This window comes from Poecilia mexicana, unplaced genomic scaffold (genome assembly GCF_051168715.1).
Source record: "Poecilia mexicana isolate PSO_F unplaced genomic scaffold, ASM5116871v1 scaffold_7, whole genome shotgun sequence".
NCBI classification, from domain to species: domain Eukaryota; kingdom Metazoa; phylum Chordata; class Actinopteri; order Cyprinodontiformes; family Poeciliidae; genus Poecilia; species Poecilia mexicana.
In genome coordinates this window covers 24,512,153-24,536,495 of record NW_028263376.1, presented here as the reverse complement: position 1 = coordinate 24,536,495, position 24,343 = coordinate 24,512,153, and the positions used below count along the sequence as shown (strand labels likewise).

Genomic DNA, 24,343 nt, shown 5'->3' with positions numbered 1-24,343 from the left:
CATGACATGAAGTCTTTGAAAAAAATTTGGATAATATGAATTACAACAATTTCCCTTTGGGATTAATAAAGTCTTTTTAATTGAATTGAACCGACTTCTGGACAGCTGAAACTATTGTATAAAATTATCTTGTTAATGTAAATGGCAATCCATATAAGCTATATGGATAAATCATTACATGGCATAACAGCCAGGACGGTAATTATCGTTATATGATAAAATAATACAATTTTACAATTAACCATGAGTTCTTGCTTATAGCGCGTTTACCGATTAACTGGTAAATCGGCATGCCATACTCTGACATCATTCAGAAATCTCTGAAGAAAGCCCAGCTCGTCATTCTCGTGTGCAGAAAAAAAAAATGATGTGACGTAGAAGCCAAGATGGCGGCTCCCCGCTCCACGATGAAATTTTGGAAGCCGGGTAAGTGCAAAGAAAACAAGGGAGACGGCATGTATTGTTGATTTGGAGGTTGATAATTGTACATGTGCCGTTACTTTCGTGAATCGGCCATAAATCTGCGAGTCTGCAGAAGAATCTATTGCCGCTGCGTGCTTTCTGCAGCCTGAGCGCTTCAACTCCGGATCAACTGCGCTGAATTCAAGTGTTTACCTGCCAAGATGAAACCAGTTTGGAATAATAATAACAATTTGTAGATTGGTCGCAAGTGAAAAGGCCCCCCCATAGCAGGGCGGTGCACCAAATCCTGGCTGTCATTCTTTGAAAACCCGCAGTTTGCGGAAAAACATTTTAATAAAACATCTTCTCCTCCTCCTCCTTTTCTTCGCCATCTGCTCTGCTCCAGGCGCCGAGGCTCCGGGGATCTCAGAGGAACGGGATCTGAGCTCAGAGACCACCGGCTCCCCCTTCGTCTTCAACCCAAACACGGCCCTCTCTATAGAGAAACAACGGCAAAAACTCCCAGTTTTTAAGGTTTCACACTGCTTCCACACACGTATAGCTAATACTATTAGGATTTGGCCACCTGCCTGTCAGTTTGTGCATTTTCTTATTTATTCCCAATGCAGCACAGAAACAACATCTTATACCTGGTTGAAAGCTTCCAGACTGTCATAATAGTTGGGGAGACAGGATGCGGGAAGACCACACAGATACCCCAGGTTAGTGTCTGTAAAACCGTCAAATGAATTTGAAGTGTTTTGCCCAGAGGTGCACAAATTCAGCAGTTTCCTCCACAGTGGTTCAATATGACCTTGACTGGATGCTTAGCAGCCTATTTTCCTATACAGAACAGAGTTTGGGCCACATCAGCTAAAGCATGATTTATGCAGAATCTGTTATTCATGCTTTGTTCCCTCTTTTTCATCTGCCTTCAATCAGTACCTGCTGGAGGCTGGCTGGGCAGCAGAGGGGAAAGTGATTGGAGTGACGCAGCCTCGACGTGTGGCCGCTATCTCTGTAAGAGCTCAGCTTATGTCCTCTCACTTTTTTGCCAATGTCATCCGGCTGCAGGCGAATTCGGTTCGCACTGTAGGACACTTGCCTGCCTCAAATTTCAGGCTTTGTTCTCATTTGCTGATAGGTGGCTAACCGTGTGGCGGAGGAGCGAGGGGCCCTGCTGGGACACGAGGTGGGGTACACCATCCGGTTCGATGACTGCTCTGATCCCCACGCCACGAGGATTAAGGTAGCTGGAGGAAGGCGGCTTCAGTCCGTCCTGTGCGTGGCGTCAGTCGGTCTTTACTAATGCCTCTGTGGTTGCAGTTTCTGACAGATGGCATGCTCGTGCGAGAAATGATGGCTGACCCGCTTTTAAAAAAATACAGGTACATATTTGGAAGTAAAAGGTGCACTCATTGGCCATTTTATTAAGCACACCTTTCCTATTAAAAGAGGGACAGAACTCTTTATTTTTCATGCCGTTGATTGGTCAATATTGACGTGACAGCATCATTCAGTTGTTGCTGATTTAAACCCTTAATACAAGCCATGATCCATCCATACTTTAGTGTTGTCCAGGGCAAATTTGACCCTCCCATCTGAAATGTTGCTGCTGAAATCAAGGCTGATCAGACAAGGCAATGTTTTCCAGTTCATTATGGTCCAATTTCTATTACAGAGTGCGAATTGTTTTCTTCATTTCCCGTTCGTAGTAAACAGGAGTGTTACCTGGTGCTGCTTTAGCTCGTCTGATTCAAAGTTTCGTGCATTCAGAAAATGGTATTTCCATTACACAGATGCCAGCAAGAGGTTAAGTGAACTACTCTTGCCTTTATAAAATGTTAAACCAGTCTACCAATTCTAGCAAGACATTTTCATTCTAATTTTTTTTTTTTTTGGAACATTCTGTGGAAACCAGAGAGATGGCTAAGTATGGGAACAGCCATACAGTTGATTCTTTTTTCTTTCCCATTCTGATGCTTAGTTGTTTAATCTCCACCATGTCATGTTCCTGGCTTGCAGTTTACTAATTTGCTATTTGTGTGAATAAGCATTTGAACATGTGTGCCTAATAAAATGACCAGAGAGTGGATATTTAGTTTTTGTTTTTAAGTCAGGGGTTTTTTTTGTGCATAGGATTGTTATTGGTTACCAATTCTATGCTTTTTCTCCGTTCTTTTCAGTGTGTTGATGTTGGATGAAGCACACGAGAGAACTCTGTACACAGACATAGCCATTGGTCTACTGAAGAAGGTAATGCCAGCTGATGCAATGTTTGTTGACTTAGGAAAAAACTGAATGGTCTCTGACTTTAATAGCTTAGATTTCATGTGAAGAGAAAAGTTCAGGTTCCAAAAAAACTTGATATAACATTTAAAGTTGATTTGTAAAAATGGACTTCCAAGCGAAACAAGACTTTTCTTGTCGTTGGTCACCAGGTTTGAACTAGACATACGTAGGTTTTAGATTCTCATCGTGTGAGTAAAAATGCTATCAAATTATCTCTCTGCTTTTGTTTTATATGATAACATCACATTGATTTTTGAATTCTATGGCATCTGTTTATCTTTTTTTGCTGTGCAAAAACAGATACGCACCTATTTTAGCAGTAATTAAGCAGAACAATAAATCATTTTCCTGTTCCACTCTTTATACAATAAGACAAGTATAATTAATTAATTTGATCTATGCTCAGCCAGTCTATTGATAACTACTCAAGAGGACTTCTGCTCTTAACTTGAAAACCGTAGTTTTAAAACTATATTACCGCAATGAGAGAGTTAATATACAACAACTTATTTTCAGTTGTTTTTCTTGTAAGAGAGAAACATGAGACATAGCAACAGGTGGGGGGGGGGAGGGAGGTAGTGATGCGGTCAGTCTCCTCTACACTTTATCTGTTATTTCATTAAAAGGATTTAAACCAGTAGAAATGGTATGATAAAAAATAGTAGATTGTAGAGCTATAGGTCACCTATTCTATCTCTAGATAGATTTGGGCCGACTTGTCCCGGCAAACTCTTTATTCACGGTTTTTGGCCTTTATTTGTGTCCCTGCTCAAACACACCTGAATCAAATAATTACGTGATTAACAAGACTCTGGAGACCAAGGTTTGGTTTTGTCTGACCAAAACTCTTTGTCTCATGCCGTCTCCAAGTCATTTAAATGTTTACTGGCATCATAAAATGGCCCTGTTGCTGCAACAGCTGGCTGCAAGATTCAATCCATTAAGGCAGACCGAGCTACCGATTGTGTTGATTGTGGTCGAACTTGGATCTGCCTTTGGTCCTTAAATTTAGCTTCTCCTGTGTTGCTGTTGGCTGATCCTCTCAACTAATTAATTAACTAATTGCCATTTTATCATCACGTCGTTTTTAAATAACTTCCCAAACATTTGTCGCCGTCTCGTTAAGCTTAATACTGACGGTCTTGTCGCCCTGTGTAGAGCTGTTGTCTTGTCTCTGACAGCGTTTTGGTCTTGTACATGGCGATGCGGTGGTTGGAATGAATGAAACTGAGACATAAAACCTAATCAACTGATGTCATGGTATTTGTAATTAATTGATGGATTTTGGATCTATGCATACCACAAACACACAGCGACAGGGCTTGATGTGGACTGCCACATTCGGGTGACATTGGAAAAGGGCGTCTGCTGAGAATAGCAACACTAGCTTACGTTATTTAAGCTGCAAACAAAGCTCGGAATAATTTTGTTCCAAGTCAGAATCTGATTTAATTCAGCTTGAATGTTGGCAGAAGGAGGGACTCGCACTGTGAGATATTCATGCAGAAACCTCACAAATACATAATCAACCCGTGGAAGCTTTTCTAAAAAAATTAAAACTACAATTTTCAAAAAGAGAAATTGTTCATTCCTTGTTAAGCGGGCAAGTTCTCAAAACCAGTCAATGGCTATATACTCATCTGCAGTCATATCAAACTTAATTCAATAAACTTCTTTTAGCTTTTTTTTTTTTTTTTTAAATCGTTTTCCTCTGTTTTCTCTCCCTGCTTCCTCGACAGATTCAGAAGAAGAGGCGAGACCTGAGGGTGATTGTGGCCTCTGCCACTCTTGATGCCAAGGTGACTGAGTCGTTTAGATGAACAGATATGCTAGGCTAACTTGAAAAGAGCAACAAAGGCAGGCACCCGGGGAGCGTAGCCGTCAGGGGGAATAACAATGCACTCACATCTGCGATAACCTGCTGATGGACAGATAACCAGGATCGGGTCAAAAACACTCTCAGCATCAAGCGAGTCAGCTAAAATATGCCTGACAACTGCAAACTGCAAACAATATAATAATTACAGACCTTGGCAGTTTTAATTGTTATATTGCAATTATTTCCTTTTTGTCTGTTTTAACTCTTTATTAGCATATTTAATTGAGGAAAATAAATGTAAATATAATTGCAATTTTAAAAACTAAGATTTTTTTTTTTCTCCACACACTGCAATATTCTTACTACCTAAAGAAATTTCACGAGTTCTTTAACCTGAATGAAACTGGGGATCCGAACAAGGACACGTGTGGAATCCTGACAGTAGAGGGACGCACTTTTCCGGTGGACATCTTCTACACCGTCAGGTAGTCTAGAAACGGAGCTTCCTACTGGAAGAAGTGATCGCTTAACACGTCCTTTGTGACTTTGATCTCTGCTTTATCCTTAGCCCCGTCCCAGATTACGTAAAAGCCACAGTGGAGACTGTGATGAAGATCCACGAGATGGAGGATGACGGGGACGTTCTTGCTTTCCTCACAGGGCAGGTCAGTGGTTATATTTATGTTTTGCTATTTTTTTTTTGTTTTGTTTGCTTTTTAGATTTATATGGAGATCATCCCCAAAGTCACTGAGCTTTTGTAACACCGACACATACATATTGATTTTTCTTTTTCCTTAAATTAAAATCCATCTCAGGAGGAAGTGGAGAAGGTTGTGTCCCTCCTGCAGGAACAGGCCAGAGCTCTTTCTCGATATGGGATGAAGAAGCACCTGAGGATTTTGCCCATGTACTCTGGCCTACCCTACGCAGACCAGATGAAAGTCTTTGAACGGGCTCCCTCTACTGTTCGGAAGGTGAATATTTATCTTTCGGTGGATTTCTATAGAGAAGTGTGATTGTGTGGGTATTTTCCAATGCCGTCTCTCGATTTATTTGACTAAATCTATGCCAAACGAAGTAACTTTCTTAAAATTCTAACTTGAACAAACTGAAGATGTAAGAATATTGTGGTTTGCTCCCTGCTACCTGTCCTCCCATCCATCTGTCGATTTGATGTTCCTGAATTATCAGGCTTTGGGAGGCGCCCAGGAAGCCTCCTGTCTAAATGCCAACTGGGTGTTTTCCATACTTTGGCTTAACTTGGTAAATAAGTTAAGCCACAGCTAATCAAAGCTATTAGGCCAGCTTTGTCAAATGTGTCTCACAAATGTTGTTACAAATATTCAGCTGCATCCTCAAATAGAGGTCCATGTGTGGCAATGACCACCCTGATAAATATGCTGGTCCTCCTACTAGTCTCATAAAAATTAGTTTAAGGGAATAGTAGACAGATTTCAGTGAGTCGGAATATTGATATTTTTATTACATGTTTTTAAATATATAAGTTACATTTTTATACATTTCTTCTACAAAATTGTGCCACTTTGTTAAGGTTGAGACAAGAGTTTAATCAAAAGGCAACACTAATGTTGTGGATCTTTTAACTAGTCCTTTGATCTCTTCTGATCCATTTTTATTGAGCATAAGTGAACTCTGAACCTTTCTTAGATCAGTTATTTACATTACCGCTGTTTATCTGCATCTAAAGCTCAGCTGAGTTTGGATTGTGAAAAACTCTGCTGCTCCTGATTAGATGAGATTCTAGATTTTCTTCTGGTCACATCACTGAACTCACTCTTTTTTTTATTTTTAACTCGAGGAAATGGAAATCAACCCCGATTCTGCTTCTGCTAGAAGGTGGAAAACACAGATTTAAGCAAGAAAATTCAACTATGCTACCTGAAGTTTATTCATGGTTAATTAGATTTTCTGTGCTTGGTAGCAGATGTGACCTCAAGAAGACTGGATTCTAGATTTAAATCAGAAGATCCAACAAATAATTAGCTTAAGGGTGTGCACATGTTTGCAACCAGGTCATTACAGCCTTTTTATTATCACTTGGCAATAAAACCTGACTGTGATCAACTAATTTAACAATAATCTTTTATTGGGAAAAATCATAAATGCGCTTTGAAAACCTTAATTCTTGAAGTTTACATATATGTTACTTTAGACAGCAGTGTGTTACTATAGAAAACACACATCTGTTCTAATGTCTTAGGTTGTTCCCTTTTAGTTCCCATTTTGTTTTCTGTTTTTATTAAAAAGTGAGACACAGGCTGCACATTTATTAGCTGAGGAGTTGCTTACACAGTGATGCCCACCCTTAATCAGGCAGTTGATCTTAAACAGGAAACACCAGGTGGTTATAAACTTTTGTCCCTTATTAAGACTTCTATAAAAAGCCATTTTGGATGCGATGAACTGACTTCTGTCCGTGTCGATATCTTTTCCCGCTTCCTTTCCACCTCCAGATTGTGGTGGCCACAAACATAGCTGAAACCTCCATTACTATAACTGGGATCATGTTTGTCATCGACTGTGCGTTTGTCAAGCTCCGGGCCTACAATCCTCACACCGCCATCGAATCGCTGGTGGTCACTCCTATCTCAAAGGCTTCAGCCAGCCAGCGGGCCGGGAGGGCCGGACGAAACCGACCCGGGAAGTGCTTCAGGCTGTACACAGGTTTGTGTCGGACCGCTGGAACGGAATCACAAGAAAGTACTTGAGGAAAGCCGGGCCGTTTTTTTTTTTTTTAAGTAAATAATCGCCGCCTTATCGTTCTGTGCTTCATCAGAGGAGGACTATGAGAAGCTGCCTGCCGCTACTGTTCCGGAGATGCAGCGCTCCAATTTGGCGCCTGTGATCCTTCAGCTCAAAGCGCTAGGCATAGACAATGTGCTGCGTTTCAGCTTCCTTTCCGTAGGTCGCTCGCATTGCACCCACTCAGTGGGGTGTGATCACCCACTTTAATAAGAACCTCTTTAGAACAGCAGATTGTGAATTAATCCTGTCTCTTGGTTTATCGTTTCAGCCTCCTCCAGCTCAAACTATGGTTCAGGCTCTGGAGCTTCTTTACGCTCTTGGAGGTAAGAGACATTTTGATCATTAGCTGGGGGAAAACGGCTGCTGTTTTCACACTAGCCAAGCTGTGCCGACACAGAAAGTGTTTACGGTCTGCGTGTTTGATGGCAGGTCTGGACCACTACGGCCGCCTCACTGACCCACTGGGTATGCGGATGGCCGAGTTTCCTCTCAGCCCCATGTTCGCCAAGATGCTCCTAGAGTCTGGGAACTTTGGCTGCTCCAAAGAGATAGTTACCATAGCATCGATGATGCAGATTCAGAATATATTTGTTGTGCCACCCAATCAGAAGAAAGACGCCGTAAGGGATTTTTATTTTTTTTTCCGGAGCTTTTTGTACTTTCTGCTTCATCAGCTTAACAGTTATCCTGTTTTTTGTTTTTTGTTTTTTTTGGCAATCTGCCCCCCTCCAGGCTCGCGAACACAGGAAATTTGCAGTCGCCGAGGGAGACCACCTCACCATGCTGAATGTGTACGAGGCATTTATTAAGGTACAGCACGTTTAGTTCAGTTCTGTGGTGGAAAACTCTTCGGGCTCTTGTGAACTCCCAGAATTTGATGAATGTGCCTCTAATCATGGCGGTGGGACTGTTTTTATTTATTTCTTTATTTTTATTATTATTATTTTATTATTTCCTGCAGCATCAGAAAAGTTCCCAATGGTGTCAGGAGCATTTTCTCAATTACAAAGGTCTGCTGCGCGCCATCACAGTGAGAGAGCAGCTTCGGCGTCTCATGAACAAGTTCAAAGTGCCACGAAATTCCAGTGAGGGTATGTGTTTGACACGATGACGTTATGTTGAATCAACCGAGGCTTCCACAGACGTGAAACATTGCAACCTTACTCGTCTGCAGACGTTCGACTAACTCCTACTGCTGCGTGTTTTACACAGGCGACCCAGACGTGATCTTGAAGTGTATCGTGTCTGGGTTCTTTGCTAATGCTGCCCGCATTCACCATTCTGGCTCCTATCGGTGAGAGTGCAATTCAGTCAGGGGTTGTTTGACTTTTTTTTAGCTATGAGTCAGATCTTTTTTTTGAAGATTCGGTTTTTCTGTCGTCTTGCCAGGACTTTACGAGATGATCTCGAGCTCCACATCCACCCCAGCTCTGTGCTGTATGGAGAGAAACCTCCAAAGTGGTCAGTATGTGATCTTTGGTGCAACGTTTCTCATATATTACTTTATATTAATGTATGAATTTGTGGATACTTTTGGTAAAATATTTTAAGATACAGTTTCCTGTAAAAATATTCAAACCTGTAGATGTTGAAACTACAACCCTTAACATGTTATATTAGAACTTTATGTGATAGAACCACAGAATATGGGGAGAAAATGCGAAGTGGAAGAAAACGGATTCAAATTTTTACTCCCCCCCCAAAAAAAAAAATTAAAGTGTAATGTACCTCTAAATAAAATCCATTTTTCATTTCAGTATGCTTGCAATATCAGTCACCAAGGATTACTAGGATGATATATTTAACAAGAAAAAAGAAAGAAAGAAGGGAGTCAGGAAATGTGTCTTAATCGTAATCCATGTTGTCATTAAAATATTCCTATTTTATGAGTCTTCATATTAAGCAGCCGTGATATAAAGCATACAATAACTTTCAAAAGTCGCCTAATTGGTAAATAAGAGACCACCTCAGTTTGATTTAATCTCAGGATAGTCTGTGGAAAGGTGCTGGCTGCCCCCCCTTCAGCTGACAGGCTGGACAAGGACAGATTTAATCAGACGCTGGAGAAGCTGCAGGGATCCACAGCTCTGGGGGAAAATCTGTCGACAGGACATTTATCGCTCTCAATTCCTCAAATCTGGCTTTGACAGACAAGAAAACCCGTCCCATTTAGAGTTCTCCGTGAACCACGCGTGTAGGGGACACAGCAAATATGTTGTGAAAGTGATGTGTGGGTTAAATTAAACTGAATCTCACCCTTTTGATGGAGACGGTGCAAAACTAACCAGAAACCACCATCCGCTGTGCAAGACGGAGAAGGCAGCGTCTTGGTGTGGGGTTGCTTTTCTTCAACAGGAATTGGGTTAGATCAATGACGGGAGAATTGATGGAGAAAAATACAGGGTGAAGCCGGGAGAAAATCTTAGATGTGCCAAAAGACTTGAAGCTAGCATGGAGATCGATCTTCAACATGCAGCCAGAGCAAAATTAAAAAAAAATAAAAAATACATACTGTCACAATTGCATGGTCAAAAAGCCCAAATCTGAATCCAGTGAAGAATTTTCGATTGCTAGCCTGAAAATTGGGCTTAAACTGTTCCAGTCTTAGTTGGACTCGTTTTTAAAGAATGGGCAACATTTCATCCTCTAGATGTGCAAAGCTGATAGAAGCTGGTTCTTAATGGAATCCTTATTATGGCGAGGCATTTTCATGCATTCTGTCCTTCCTTCCACCTGACATTTTACAGTACTTTGAGCATGGTCATTTCGGGGGTGGGGGGGAAGGTTTTTGTCCAACTTTTACTGATCATTTATTGTTTCCCTCTTCTCAGGGTTGTCTTTAACGAAGTGGTGCAGACATCAAAATACTACATGCGTGACGTGACGGCTGTGGAGTCGTCCTGGCTGGTCGAGCTGGCCCCTCATTTTTACAAACAAGCTAAGGTACGGCTCGAGCAATTACACCACGTCCTCTAGATGATTACTCCGTAGCTTGACTAGTTTCTGCTCACTGTGTTCCTTTTGTCTCGTAGCATGGTTCACTGGCCAGCAAGAGATCCAGAGTCCTCTGAATAAACCATCCCAAAGGGAAAGCAAGACAAAGTTTGCCACTGTGCTCCCCATCGTTTTTCATTGTATATACGAAGATGTATATTTATTGTCCATGTCCACTTAGAAAAGTTTCTCCAAACCGAGTGGCCGTGTCGCAATAGATCTCAATTGTAGATTTTTAGAGGTAATGTCATTCTCTTGGCTGTGTGTTTGTTTACATAGAAATGAATGTTTGAGGAGGCCAGGCTGGGCCTGACGGGCGTCCATTTGAGCATGGTCATTTGGTTCACTCATACAACTATATATATATATATATATATATATATATATATATATATATATATATATAGATAGATATATATAAACCGTATTCAAAGTAGGCTCAGGTCCAGGTTTCAGCTCCTGTGCCACAGGCCCATCCACACCTGGCTTCATTATTATTATTTTCTTTAAAACCTGTTGTTGTTTTTTTATTGTTTCAGAAAAATATTGAATGACAATAGACTGTGATGTTATTTCCCAATGAGGGATTACTTTTCTTTAACCGTATTTGGTCCATTCATGTCCTAGGTGCCTTTATATTTTAATCACTTACCTTCCACTCGGTTTATTTTCACCCAGGTTAAATTGTGTCATATTTACCTACAGATTTTATTTCCGGATTTTTCATAATATTTTTTTATTCAGCACCTGGTTCTCTGATTGATACTGTGAAGAAGCTGCATTTCTTTTACACTTATTTCCCTCTTAGCTCCAGTATAGCTCAGATTTAGTGGCCTTGTCACCACACTGTGCCAATTTGTTTTTGTTTGTTTAAAACAGCCTGTTTCACATTTCACTTTCGGCTGAAATGTGTTAATACTCCCAAATATTGTACATGTATCGCTGTGAAATTAAAACGAGAACAGAAGTGCTACTTGTTGCTGTAATAACAAAAAGCATTTAGACACACTTCTCTTTTTTTTTTTTTTTTTTTTTTTTCTTCTGATTTCGACGATTACAAACCACAATGTACGGTTTATTTTCTACATTGTCTTAATTTAAACTAGGTTTTAATTCCTAATATGCATCAGATTCCATGTCCTCTGCTTGAACAACTTATTGTGTTTTTGTCCATATCTGTCCTCGGACCCTAAAAGCTTTACTTCACTTGGTCCACTGCTGGAATGGCAAAATTTGACACGTCTACTTTTGTTGATTTCTAAGTAGAAAATGTCGTTAGAGTAGCCAAGTGAAACTGTAAAAATCACCCAAAAACAGCACATTACAGCTGGTAGGATGCACTCAAACCTCTTAGATTATAAAATGAAGTACATTTGCATGTTAAATGGTAATCTAACCACGACCTATACACTTTGTAGATGTATTTCAGGAGAAAACCGTTCCAACGTGGCTGAGCACCCTTCTCGGTGCAGACAGTCTGTGAAGGAGCAATCTGTAAACTTGTGTAGCAGCTTACCTCTGAGATTATCATCTGTCATTTTCTCGTCACATCCTTAAATAAAGCCTTATTGTCATACAATAACTGATTGCTTATGGTTGCCTTTTTGCATTTAGTTGGTTCTGCTTTACTTGTCATGCAGTCTGTTCGCCAGGAGGTGTCACTGTTGCTCTACGAATGCTACTACAACGCCCTTCAGCTTCAAGTAAAATCAGCGAATGCCATAGCATTTGATCGCTGTCTGTGTGCATTTAATCGCTTTTGATATAAGTGTTTTTTGTATCAGCTTTTTACTGTTAACACGTGTCAGTTTAATGATGCGGTGTGGGGAATATGTGGGACTGTAGCTGCAGTTATCTGTTGGTCTATATTTAAAAACACTGCATGAATATGGACATTTAGGGGGGAAAAAGGGAAATGTGTTAAAACGGTTTTAAACTGAGGATCTTCTCAGTTAAATGGACAAGTTGAGGTCCTGCCAACATCATGTTTAGTTATTAAATATATGTGTATGTACAAAATATGTTTGCACTGCTCTTCAGTTTAGGCAAGGCAAGTGTATTTGCATCAAAGCATTACATTAAAAGAAAAACATATTAAGATACAGATTTTAAGGGAAATTTAAATCTGCTGCTTTGGTGACTTCACAAATATCTTATCACACATTGATGTGCAGGGATGATTATTTGGACTTATTAAACTGAAAACAATAAAGGTAAAGTATTGCTTAATCTGTTAATTTCTATTCTTACTGATTTATTTGATAACATTGCAATACCTCTGGATTTTAATGTCAATCTCTTTATCCCTACTCCTTTATTTTCATGTGAAGCACTTTGACTTAGCTTGTGAATAGATTGTGGTTCACATAGAAGTCAATGTTCATGGCCATTGAATGGTCCATGAACTGCAAAGTATTCTAGAAACAAATGTGAGGCTATCTGTAAGAAAGTTGAAGATTGGACCAGAACAATGATCCAGCAAACATCAATAAAATTAGGCACAGTCGTACAAAGAGCAAAAGAGATGGATATAGAATCATACAGAATATATAACCTGAACCAGTTCAGATAAGGGAGTTCAAGAAGGTATTGAAACCAAGAATGTAAAACTCAGGGGGAAATAAATGGACCCACATAAGCAAGATTACCTTAATTATTTTTCCTTTCAAACAACAAAAAAGAATAAATATAAGAAACAGAAAACATGAGCAAATAAGTCTCAAGCAGCAATTCAAAAAAAAAAAAAAGATATGTTAAAACCATCAAGTCCTAGAAATTCCTTTCTGCTACAAGGTGATCTTGATATTTTATTTTCTAATAAAGAACATTATCTGATTCACCTTCTAGTGTTAAACAGGATTTTGATAGTGTTTAACTTGATTTTTGTATCATATCCCTGATAGGTATTTTAAAGATGTCTTCAGATGTGAAGTTGTGTGTGTGACACATTAATCACCGTCAGATGTGGCAGGGTGTGGCCTAAATATTGCCTGTTTAATGGTCGCGCATTTTCAGAAACCTGATGGACTTAAATAATAATGATATTCGACCATATTATTTCCCGCATATTCGTGAATCTTGAAGAAATAAACAAGAGTAAACCTTTAGAGGAAAAACCCCGAAAATTTAGGGTCCTTCAGCCATGTAGTTAAATATGCTTCATACAACAAAAGTGGTAGGGTCCTAAAAGAAGTCGTCCCTAAACCTTCACTTGGTAGGGTAAAATATTGAAGAGCAGCTGAAGCACTGTTTTCAGGTGAGTAAAGGTGTGGACATTTTCATTTAGCTAATTTCCCACAGCCTGTTGCTGAATTCTTCGTTTTGACCGGGAAAACAAAACGTTGTGTTAAACGAGACACTTTATGTGTTTTTAATTGAAGTCTTGTACTGATTAACTCCTTTGAAAGGCACATGATTTGGTTAATCACTTATGTTTTTTTGTTTGTTTGTTTGAGTGAGTCCCAAACGTCGTTGTTTCTCTAGAACAGTTTTACCATACCTTATCCAAGACACAGTGCTTAATATGAGTTAGTGCATCTGCAAAAACAAACAAAAAATATCTACATACCTACTGTGTTTTAAGTCTCATTTTTGCTAAAAGATCTGCGTGGTTTGAGAGTTGGCAATAGTACTAATAGTACTAGTAATAGATTAGGCTAATCTTTACAATTAGTTTTGCTGTTAAATTGATTAATCTGTGACTATTTATAAGAAAAGTAAGACTTTTGTTTGCAGAGGTCAGTCCCATAGGAGCTAAGATCATGTGACAAATCCCTTCATGCTACACCCTGCACAACTATTTGCACCCTTGTTGGACAAAGAGAAAACATATCAGTCACAATGAAGAAATGTCTTTGAAAGAAAGCCCCTTTAATTTGAGTACATCAGTGAAAGTGTTTACACTAAAGAAGTGGAATTGTTAGTAACCCTAAAAAGTCCTAATAAAGCAAAAGTAATTTTTGATTATGTACGTTTGGATCTTCAGATGTTTAGAAATCGCTACATAAAGATAGCTCCTTGCTTAAATGTTCTTATGCATGAACATTTAGGCAATTAAAAAGATTAAAACAAGTTTAACTGTGCCAACCATGGGTCGAAATGGGATCATATTGGTTTTGCCACCACAGTGACGGTGAGGAGGATGTTGAAATATCTCCTGAACTCTGATATCCTATTTAAATTGCAAAGTCTTCACAGTCAGTGTTTGACAGTATCTACATGACAAGCCATGTCCTGGAAAGCGTAGCAGAAAATTAACTTTTCCGTCCCATCGTTCCAACGTACATATTTAGTCTAATTTGCAAAATGCTAGTTAAGATGTAACTGGATCTGGCTGCTGTGATCAAATGGGACCAAGATTAATTGTTTCTAAGCAACATTTTTAAAAACTGCAGAAAATCTGGTGGAGTGTGACAGAAAACAAAAAGCCGTCAGCACAACAATGACAAATACCAAAAGGGATCACCTGGAGGGCGGTGCAAAGAAGAAAGCTAAAGAGATTGGACAGGTTTTGGGACAATCTATCCAAGTCTTTATGCATCCCATAACTATTGGATGCCAAAAAAAAAACACTAGGTGTAGGTAGAATAATGCACTACTTTGTGTTGATCTATCACAGGGGTCCTCAAATCCAGTCCTTGAGGTCAAGTGTCCTGCAACTTTTTTAGATGTGTCTCTGCTTCATTAGCAGGACTCTGGATCAGAGTCCTGCTAATGAAAGAACCTAACTGCACTGCAGAGATGATTTAACCATTTATTTCAGGTGTGTTGAACCAGGCAGACATCTAAACATTGGAGGACACCAGCCTTCAAAGGCATGGATTTCAGAATCTGTGTTCTATTGCAATACATCCCAAAAAAAAAATCCATCAGTTTGTGGGTCTAATGTGACAAAATGTAAAAAGGCTTTAAAAACTTTTGCAAAGCACAGTAGAGTTATAAAACTTGACAATAAAGGAAAAATCTTAAGACTATTCCAAACTACTGTATCTTTAGACTTTTATTGACTGATTAGTTGTAAGGCTTATTAATCGGGCTGTAAAAGATTAAATTAAGGTTTTGCAATTATGATTGCTGACATACAGTGCAACAAAATGTTTCATGCCCTAAAAAGCCTTAAAAACACATTTTCATCTTTTTTTTTTTTCTAGGAATCTTTTGAGGGTGAACTGGATCTGCATACATGTGTCTCATTATTATTCAATGGGAAGCCTGACTCCATCCACCTGATATCTGCACAGAGGACAAAAACAAGTAAGTGTAGAAAGGCCACATTAGTACATATGTTTTCCTGCTTTGCTCAGTTGCCCATTAGTGTTCTATCGGCTCGTACATGTGAGGTGACAGCCGGAGGCATCGGTGATTAATAGCATGCATGTGACCGGAACGAGGCGGCAGTTTGAACAGGTTGTGAGTGTGTGCTTCAGCGTTTTCTCGTCATATTTCAGCGCTGTCAAAAAAATCATTGACATGTTCCATCCAATTCAAAGAATGTTTAACTGTTTTAAAAGGGCTTGATGGGAGATGAAGTCATGTGTGAAGTGTAATTATCCCCAGTTCAAAGTTTGTTCATGTTTTGAAAGAAAACAAGTTGGTTAATATGTGTCAACCCTGAATAATTAGTAATGAATGATTTTTTTTACTGGTTTTTGGATTATTTTCTTGTACTTGTTGAGCCATACAAAGATATCTGTAGCTTTTTAGTGAAATGTGCCTCTTTACCTTTTTCATATTTTATATTGTTAGAATTGACAGACTTTAGTTTTCTTTATTTGGATTTTATGTGATAGACCACCACAGTGTAGGTCATAATTGTAAAGAGGAAGGGATGAAGTTTTTCCCCCCAAACATATTTTTTAATAAAAAATCCCTGATGACTATATGTATTAAGCCCTTTTTACATTACTTTGAATAAAGTCCAGTTCAAATGGGATATTCTGTCACTCCGTTTGTTGAATACTTCATGAAGTTAGCCTTTATGAAAGATTATCCAGAAAACAGCAATAACATGTTTAATTTACATGCCACAATATGTATAAGGAACACCGCAAATGTGCAAAAAGATGAGATCAAATTGTCCAAACTATTTTGCCATGTGCCATCATTGAGTTCAAAGTACATTCACTTTTCTAATCATCTTGACAATATACTAAGCATTAGATATTGTAATGAAAAGTGCAAAGTAGTCTGAGGGATCTTTTGATTGTTTGCATCAGTAAAAAAAAAATCATTGAATGTCCCAAATTTTGTTTTGGTCCAAAATTTTGTCTTTTTCTAATTTCAACAACAAAGATTTGGGTCTTTCTTTTTGTGAAACTGCTGGCTGTAATTAGCCAACCTTAAAAAATTGGTGTGCCCAAATCTGAATAAAAGTGAATGCATATTTGTAGTACTTTGTCATAATGAAATAAATCAAAAGCAAAAATTATGTTCGATGAAGACGAGAGATTTTGTGTTGTCCTTGCATTTTTCCAATTTAAGGTTTTACTTTGCTCATAAGAAGAACAACAAAATTTTTAAAAAATTGTAAATTTAAATGTCAAATTTGACCGTTATGCATAAAATTATTCCAAGGGCTACAAAGTGCCTGGATTTAATCAAAACATATTCTTATCTTAGTGGCCCAGTCAAAGTACTAGACTTAAATCCCACTTAGAACTTGTGGTGAGACTTGAAAATTGTTCACAGATGCTAATCATCCAGTTAGAGTTTGAACTATTTTGTGAAGAAGGCAAATATTTTTGTTTCAGCATGTTAAGTTAATTGATGCTTCTTCCATTGAATCAGGTGGCACTGAATACATACGCATGCCACACTTTTCAGATTCCCATTTGTAAAAAAAAATAAATGAAACAATATATTCTTTTCATGTCATGTTTGGGTGCAACTGCTTGTTGCTCGGACATAAAATCCAGATGAAACACAATGAAGTTTGAGGTTGCAATAAGCCAAAATGTAAAAACAATATGAATACTTGAAGGCTCTCTGTGCATTTGATGCATAAATGTGTATTGTAAAGACAACATTATAAGAGTCTTCTATTGTCAAGAACAATTTCCACTGCTTAGACTCTTTCTCTGAGCTGCTGTGTACTTGAAAGAGAAGAAAAAAAAACACTTAGGAGGTTTCAAGCTCCAGAGGAATTTTTATATTTGGGAGGCTGGATGCAATCAGTAGCCTGGGACTTGCAGAGGCCTCCTCGGGTGACAAATTGAAAGTGTCTCGGTCTAGTTTATAGCCCTGATCAGGTCAAACGAAAAATATTGGAGGTCTGGGTGAGGAGACAGGCCCGCCTGGCGCAGATAAATGGACTGATCATTTCTTATTGAGAAACAATTCCTAAAAGGTAGTTTACTGTGTGACTGGAGAAGCGGCAAGCGGAGAGCAGAACACGCGCCCACTGCTCCCTCCCTGACCCTTCCTCCGCTGCCGGGATTAAATGGATAGAGAGACCGCGCATTTCTGATGGCACTCCTCCGCCGGAGAGACACTCCATTTGTTATGAAGTAGGGGGTTCTGATGAAGTGTAGGGAGCTCCTTTTTTTTCCTCTTTTTTCTCTCCCTTTTTTTTCCATCCTCCCTTTTTCCGGCACTACAAGGCCGGCCTTCAGTCTGCTTCACATGAAATGGATGGAAGGAGCCGATTGAATTTTACACTCCCCTGGTCATGATTAATGTGTTTGCTGTGGTCTGTCTTGGCAGTGGGACTCTAATACCACTAGCTGGGGCTAGAGCTCCTCCAAGCCTGTACCTCGAACTCCTCAGACAGGCTGGAGCGGCTGTAAGAGCGGGGCAGTTTTGCTCAAGAAAATGGACTTCACGTACCCTCTCCTCTCCCCCCCAACCTGTTTTACTCCTCTCCCATTGTGTTAATAGAAAATCTCTTGCCTGTTCCCCAGTTATTGCTTCACGGCCAGTTTCTCAGTGTGCTCTGTACCCAGTGTAACTTGGCAGGGCACACTGTAAATGTCAATTTATCACTTAACCCACCGTTAAAGAGTGGACGGCGGAGGCTAATAAAAGATGCTAGGTCATGCTTCTTCCATAAAAGACGATGGTTAATTATTTAAATGACATGCAAAGAGGTAACATCTTGCCAGACTCTCTAACTGATTAATAACTGAATTGTATTTTGAAGAGGGAATTATTCTGTGTTGCTTATTTCTTTTCTTGTACACTGAACTAATGTTCAGTGTAGTTTAGAAGACTTAAACAAACCAACAAATCCAGAAGATTTATTATAATTTATTATTATTACTATTATTATTACATCTGGACATCTAAAATTTGCAGGCAAAAAGTGTTCATTATTATGAATTAACCATTGTACAGAAATGTACATAAAAGGTGCGTTTATGCAATGCGCATTCGAATACACTCAACTTTTTCCTAAATGTTTTAATGATTCTAGGTTTGGTGGATGTCAGATCAAGAGGACTTGCCAAATTGCATTGTGTAAGAGCAATGTTTGGAGATGAAGGGATTTTGGTTTGATTTTGAGCTCAGCCCCTTGATGCAATTGAAATAAACTTTACATGAACAAACAAACAAGGAAGAACTAATAGAGGACATTCTGGATATGCTATAGTTGAAACTGCGACCTGCTGTGTTATAGAGGACACTTGGAATGATTATTTTTTTAATTTTTGTTTTTTTCAAAAACAATTGAAATTGCATAAACTGTTCTTTAAGTGATGTTAAACATAAACACACCTTTTATGTGTATTTCTGTACACTCTGCAGCATATTACATGTGTGTGTATTTCCCCCCCAAAAAAGTTTTCTTGCAAGATTTGGTTAAGAATATTTCTACACCTCTTCTTTTGAAGACTGTGTCACAAAAACTGTGTGAAGTTTAAGCTCATGAAAAACTTTCAAACTACAAAGTTTATGCACTTGCCAGGGCGAAAATAAAAACAAGCACTTCACAACGATAAGAAAATGTTATCATCTAGCGAATTAGAAATTGAAGTCGGCATCATAACCTATTTGGTGATAAGGAACCCGTCTCTCCTGGCTCTATGGCTGGAAGGTAGCAGACTGGATTTACAGAAGTACTTTAGATGAGAGATCAATAAAGTGGTAACTGACTGGATGAGCAAGGCTAAGCAGGAATGGGAGCAGGTTTAATTTTGCATAAATAATGTACTGTCTGGTCTGAGAAAAGAGATGAACTCAAACCGGTGCAGTCAAAAAGCACGTCGATTCCTTTTTTTAAATTGAATTTAACTTCATATTGCCGTCGTCTATTTCTACAGTTCATCTGTTGCCACCATATTGCGCACGCATTAGATGTTTATATAATTATAGCCCCAATAGAAGTCATGTAAGTGGATTGTAAGTTACCCCAGAGCCTTTTTCTCCACAATCCCTGCTCCTCCCGAACCCTGCTTCGATCATCAGGACTTCAGGGGATGATGGATGGAGCTGTCTCCCTCCAGGTTGTCATAACATCTGTTGCATTGTGCTCACTGCATCCAGCTTAGTGGATGCGCTCATGCACACTGATCCCCACTCCAGCTCGCGTGTGCAGGCGAGTCGGTAGATGATGTGGATGGAAAGTAGAAAACAGAGTCCTTCCCGTAACACTAAAGTATCTCTCCCTTCCTCAGTACATGTAAAGAGGTGAATATACCTGTATTTCACAATCCCCTGTGAGAGATGACCAAGATCTCTTGTGGATGTGGGGGTCAAGGTATAGAGATAGGAGAGAAGCGATAACTGGAGATAAAAAACAATGGAACAGTGACGAAGGAAGGGATGGCCGAATGAGGGAGAAATCAATAGGAAATCAGTGTTTGGGGAGGGCCTGTCGTTTATCAGGTGACACGGTTAAACAGCGTTAAGGCACTAAAAGTGAAAAATAAGGGCCATCCTCATGCTAGTATTGATCACAGCCGAATGGGGCGGCAGAAGGCCGAAGCCACTAATAAAATAAGACGTATCTGAGTGGGAATCAGCCAGGGATCGATGGGTGTGGTGATCAAGGCCAAAAACATCTTCACTGGGATTTAAGTTTGTCCTGCTTTCCTGGGACCCTGTTAGGCACCCCGGTGTGAGCACAGGTTGGGTCGTTTAGAGGGCTTTTAACGGCTCGGTGTGAAAAAATGGAGTGAAATTTGATCAAATTGAAAACGACTTTAATGCTGTTCAAATATTTCTACTTTATTTTCTACTCTATTCAAATGTTTCATAAAAATATTTGATCTAAATACTTTTCTTGTCCATGAGCAAAAAAATATCTAATAGGCTGACTCTGATGTACTCGTGGATCTTCACAGTGTGTAGTTGTGCTATTTTGGCATTACAAGATTTTTCTGACTTCTGCAGAATTTTTCCACATTATCTGATTGGATGAGTGGTTAGTTGACAAAATTATTCGGGAAATAATTTTAAACTCCTTATGTGATTTTTTTGTATTCAAAATAATGAATCTTTCATTTAATTATACTTTGGGAGAATTTTGTTTGGATTTGAGTCTAAATTTTTGGATTGTAAAACAATGGACTGAATCAAAATATTCTGGATTACAATACATAGTAAATTAGTAGAAATGAGAAAAGAAAGGACTAAAGAGCAATATTTTATAGTATTTCAGACAATGAGTGTTTAGTGTCATTGCAAAATATTTGACACATTAAAAAAAAAAGAAAAAAAACAATACTATTGCTGTTGCACAGCTACATATAGTCTAAACATTTATTATAGATGTGCGATAATGTGACTCTTTCAATTTATAGATCCATCAATGTTCTGACCATCACCTATGATTAAAAGAGAAGGAACTTCCTCTGCAGGGTGCCTGTGGTCAGTCGAACAGATGAGCTAAGGACCTGGACTATGTAGAGCTGCTGCTTCTTCACATTAAAAAGGATGTCATCTCAGATGCTTCATGCACCTCAGAAGCGCCTTGTGGGTGAGTCTCGGAAGTTTTCCAAAACCTGCTGGAGGGATTTTATGCCGTCTCTACTGGGAATGCCATTGGAATTCCTAAGACAGAGCTGGACGGTGTGAATGGGCAGAGGGACGTCTGCGTTTCCCTCCTGAACTTGTTACCTCTGCAACCTAATCTCTGAGCAGAGGACAAAGAATGAATTAAACAAAATCCCCTTCTTCTGGTTTGGAAACAGTTGTGGCTGAAAATAAACATTGAACCAGCCTTTATAAAAAAAAATAAAATCTAGAAGAAGAGACGGTCCATTCCTTCCTCAGTGCTTGCTTTTTAAAAGAATGATCTACAGTGGACCACCGTCTATTCTCGCTTCAGTATTCGCATATTTTTTGTGGACAGTGACAGTGAAATTATTTACGAGGAGCACATCTGAAATATTTGACAGAAAATTAAGCTATAGAAGTTGAAGTTCCTAGGCAGAAAAGGGGCGTATCCAGGAGCGCTAATCATTTTCCTTGGTGCTGATTGGCAGATAGAAGACATCAGTTTCTGGGGTAGTGCTGAGGCAGTTTCTACTGTGTGCTAATGTACATTAAGGTGTATTTGGTGTTTCACATTATTAAAATAGGCAGTTATAAGAGTAAGGAGGGAGTCTCAAGTATTCATCTTTGCGAGTGGCTGTGGTCCTTGACCCCTGCAGATGCCAAGGGTCCGCTGCACTTTGTTTTATTCATCATTTTGGATTTATGGCCCACTAACGGTAACGGGACTCTTGCAACATTTCTCCATGTTTTTCCCTCTTTCTGCTTTTTTAAAACGTATGATGAATAAAAGCTGCCCCTCATTCGGAAGGTCCACACTGTCGACAAAATGATAAAGATGGATCAATTGACGAATATCCGGCAGTGAAACAAAAGGTTCCAGCTTTATTTTTTAGGTTGTTATGGTATTAACATTAGATCAGAGGTGCAAATACACACTTTCTGTACAGACTCCCATTTCATCCCTGTACGTTCTCCTTTCATTTTCTACAAGCCAGATGGCATAACATAGAAAATGTTATTCAATAGCGGATGTAAATCCTGTAGTCTTAAAGGAAAAAAAAGATATTTTGTTGTTTTTGATGTTTGTGTTGATAGCTTAACTGTTTCCAAATGTGAATTAAAACATTTGCAGTCTTTTACCCTTTACTCGCTGGAAAAAGTGTAAAGCACTGACCAGGGTTTGTGGTTTTAAATAGTTCTGATTGCTGATTGATGTTCAGTTATTCATTAAGCTGACATCCTGGCAGCTGTGCTAGTCACAGATTTTTAAAAAATATAGTTTTTGTGTGTTGAGCATAAACATTGGCAGGTTGGCGTGGCTCATAAGCAGTGACGTTGAAGAGAAAGGAGCGTGACTAAAAGTTTTTGCTCAGGAGAGTTTTATTGCTTAGTTATGTAAAAACATGAGGAAGTAGAAAGGCTAAACAACTAAATTGTTGTCTGAAGGGTACTGTGTTTTTTCCGCCGTCTCCACATTTTTCCAGGCCCCGTACCGCAGTGTGTTTAACAAGTGCTACAAGTAAGAGGCGACTGCGGAGAGAGCACTGTGACAAATAGCAGCAGATCATGCAGAAAATGTGCAATGCTAAACATCAGTTACTGCACATGGGAGAAATGGTGTGTTTGTGCAGTGTTTGCTGTCCAAGGAGTTCTGGAGGGGTAATGGAAAAAAAAAAAAAAAAAAGAGTTGCTCTCACAGCTGGGGACTTGCAATTGAATACATGGCTTCATTTTAACTGTTAAAAAAATTATGTTGAGGAGGGCAGAAAATGTTGCTGGGGTTTTGAGTTTCTTTTGATGTGCCCTGATGACGATTATGAAATCCAATAAAAACTAATTAGGAAATTAGGTGGCAGATCAATAAAGTTTGCTCCAGTGGAGCATGCTGTGTGTGTGCGTGTGTGTGTGTTGGTCAGTTTCATGTTGCCCAGGGAATGTGTTGCAGCTCTGACCTGGCCAAAGCAATTGTTACTGATACTCCTCTGTGGATTCAGGCTGCTCTACCCTCATATGGCTCTAATTTATATTTTGTTGACTCCTGGTTTCTTCGTCTATGTGTAATCTGATTCAGTAAGTTCTCAGTTTGGGTAATTTTATCCTTCTAATGTTGCACTTAACGTACCCTGAAACCTCTTTATTGCACTTTATTGCTTCAGCTTTGCATTATTTACTTCATTTATATATTTAAAACTGAATGGGCCATCATAAAAACAAATGACATAGTGGTGTTGCACTCAAAGGAATGTAATGTCATCTTGGTTTGGTTTCTCCTTCTAATAATAGTGAGGCTACTTTTAGAAATCTGGTTAAACTTAATAATTTAAGCACAATTCAGTGTTTCAGAATGAGTAAGATTGTCTTTTTAAAGTCAATATGCTGTATCTGGATAATTTAAATCAATACCACCTTACTGATATTTTAAAACAAAACGGGAACTAAATATTTAAGATATGTGTTTTTAAAAGTAACAAAAAACAAAACAAAGAACAAAACCCCGAGCCCTTTACTATTGTTTGGCCAGTGGATGTAACTTTACATTTACTTTATAACTCTGAAATTGAGTTTGATAAAGTCCTCTTCATGCAAAAGTGCCCCGAAGTGGGATAGACGGAGAATGTTTCACAAACCTTTACCTCAAAATCTAATATGTCTGCCAGAAAGTGTACTTGCACTTCTGATGGTTTGTAGGTTACGACATCTTTCGCACAAATTCATACTGTGTATCTTCTTTTCATGTTGAAATACATGAAATCTAAATATATGTTTTTTAGTTTTGGTTTGATTCTTGTATCTTTATTGAAATATCTGCTGATGCTGATATTTTTTTGGTCCTGATCAGCGTAGTTTTTATTGAATGTCAACTACACTGCTGGAAGTTGTGTTCATCCCTTCAGTTGTTTAAAGGTGTATTAAAAAAGCAAAGGAAGCAAATGGACTTAAACATACTGATTCAGTCTATCAGTATTTTTAAAAAGATGTCACGCTCAACTGTTCACTGTAATGTCCATTGCTCTAAGCACTTGTTTTGTTTTTCCTGATTTTTAACATATTTTCTGCAGGAGGTGAAGCTGGGCAGCAGGGTGAACACTTTGCACCAGTTGCACTCTCTACTGAGCAAATCTCTGCCAATCGGA

At 38.9% G+C, this 24,343-nt stretch overlaps 1 protein-coding gene and 1 long non-coding RNA gene across 2 annotated transcripts in view; both read left to right on the top strand.

Moving 5' to 3' along the window:
• The first annotated feature begins 329 nt into the window (after window positions 1-329).
• Window positions 330-11,856, top strand: dhx35 (DEAH-box helicase 35). Its single transcript, XM_014989198.2, has 21 exons — window positions 330-426; window positions 809-936; window positions 1,032-1,124; window positions 1,345-1,422; window positions 1,547-1,651; window positions 1,729-1,790; window positions 2,589-2,658; window positions 4,434-4,493; window positions 4,886-4,998; window positions 5,082-5,178; window positions 5,330-5,488; window positions 6,989-7,199; window positions 7,312-7,436; window positions 7,549-7,603; window positions 7,710-7,900; window positions 8,013-8,090; window positions 8,242-8,371; window positions 8,493-8,574; window positions 8,670-8,741; window positions 10,112-10,223; window positions 10,313-11,856. The coding sequence occupies exons 1-21, from the start codon at window positions 387-389 to the stop codon at window positions 10,349-10,351; spliced, it is 2,100 nt and encodes a 699-aa protein (XP_014844684.2). The 5' UTR covers window positions 330-386; the 3' UTR covers window positions 10,352-11,856.
• Window positions 11,857-15,187: 3,331 nt separating this feature from the next.
• The window catches only part of LOC106919051 (uncharacterized), a 231,249-nt gene continuing 222,093 nt past the window's right edge, over window positions 15,188-24,343 (top strand). Inside the window, exon 1 of the long non-coding RNA XR_015763822.1 lies at window positions 15,188-15,527. This is a non-coding gene — a long non-coding RNA (uncharacterized LOC106919051). The remainder of the gene's footprint in view (window positions 15,528-24,343) is intronic.

Bases quoted from the DNA above. Each gene is read 5' to 3' on its own strand.
- dhx35 (XM_014989198.2), top strand. From the start codon at position 387: ATGGCGGCTCCCCGCTCCACGATGAAATTTTGGAAGCCGG. The intron at 7,901-8,012 runs GTAAGGGATTTT...GCCCCCCTCCAG, and splicing joins CCAATCAGAAGAAAGACGCC to GCTCGCGAACACAGGAAATT. The intron at 8,742-10,111 runs GTCAGTATGTGA...CCCTCTTCTCAG, and splicing joins GGAGAGAAACCTCCAAAGTG to GGTTGTCTTTAACGAAGTGG.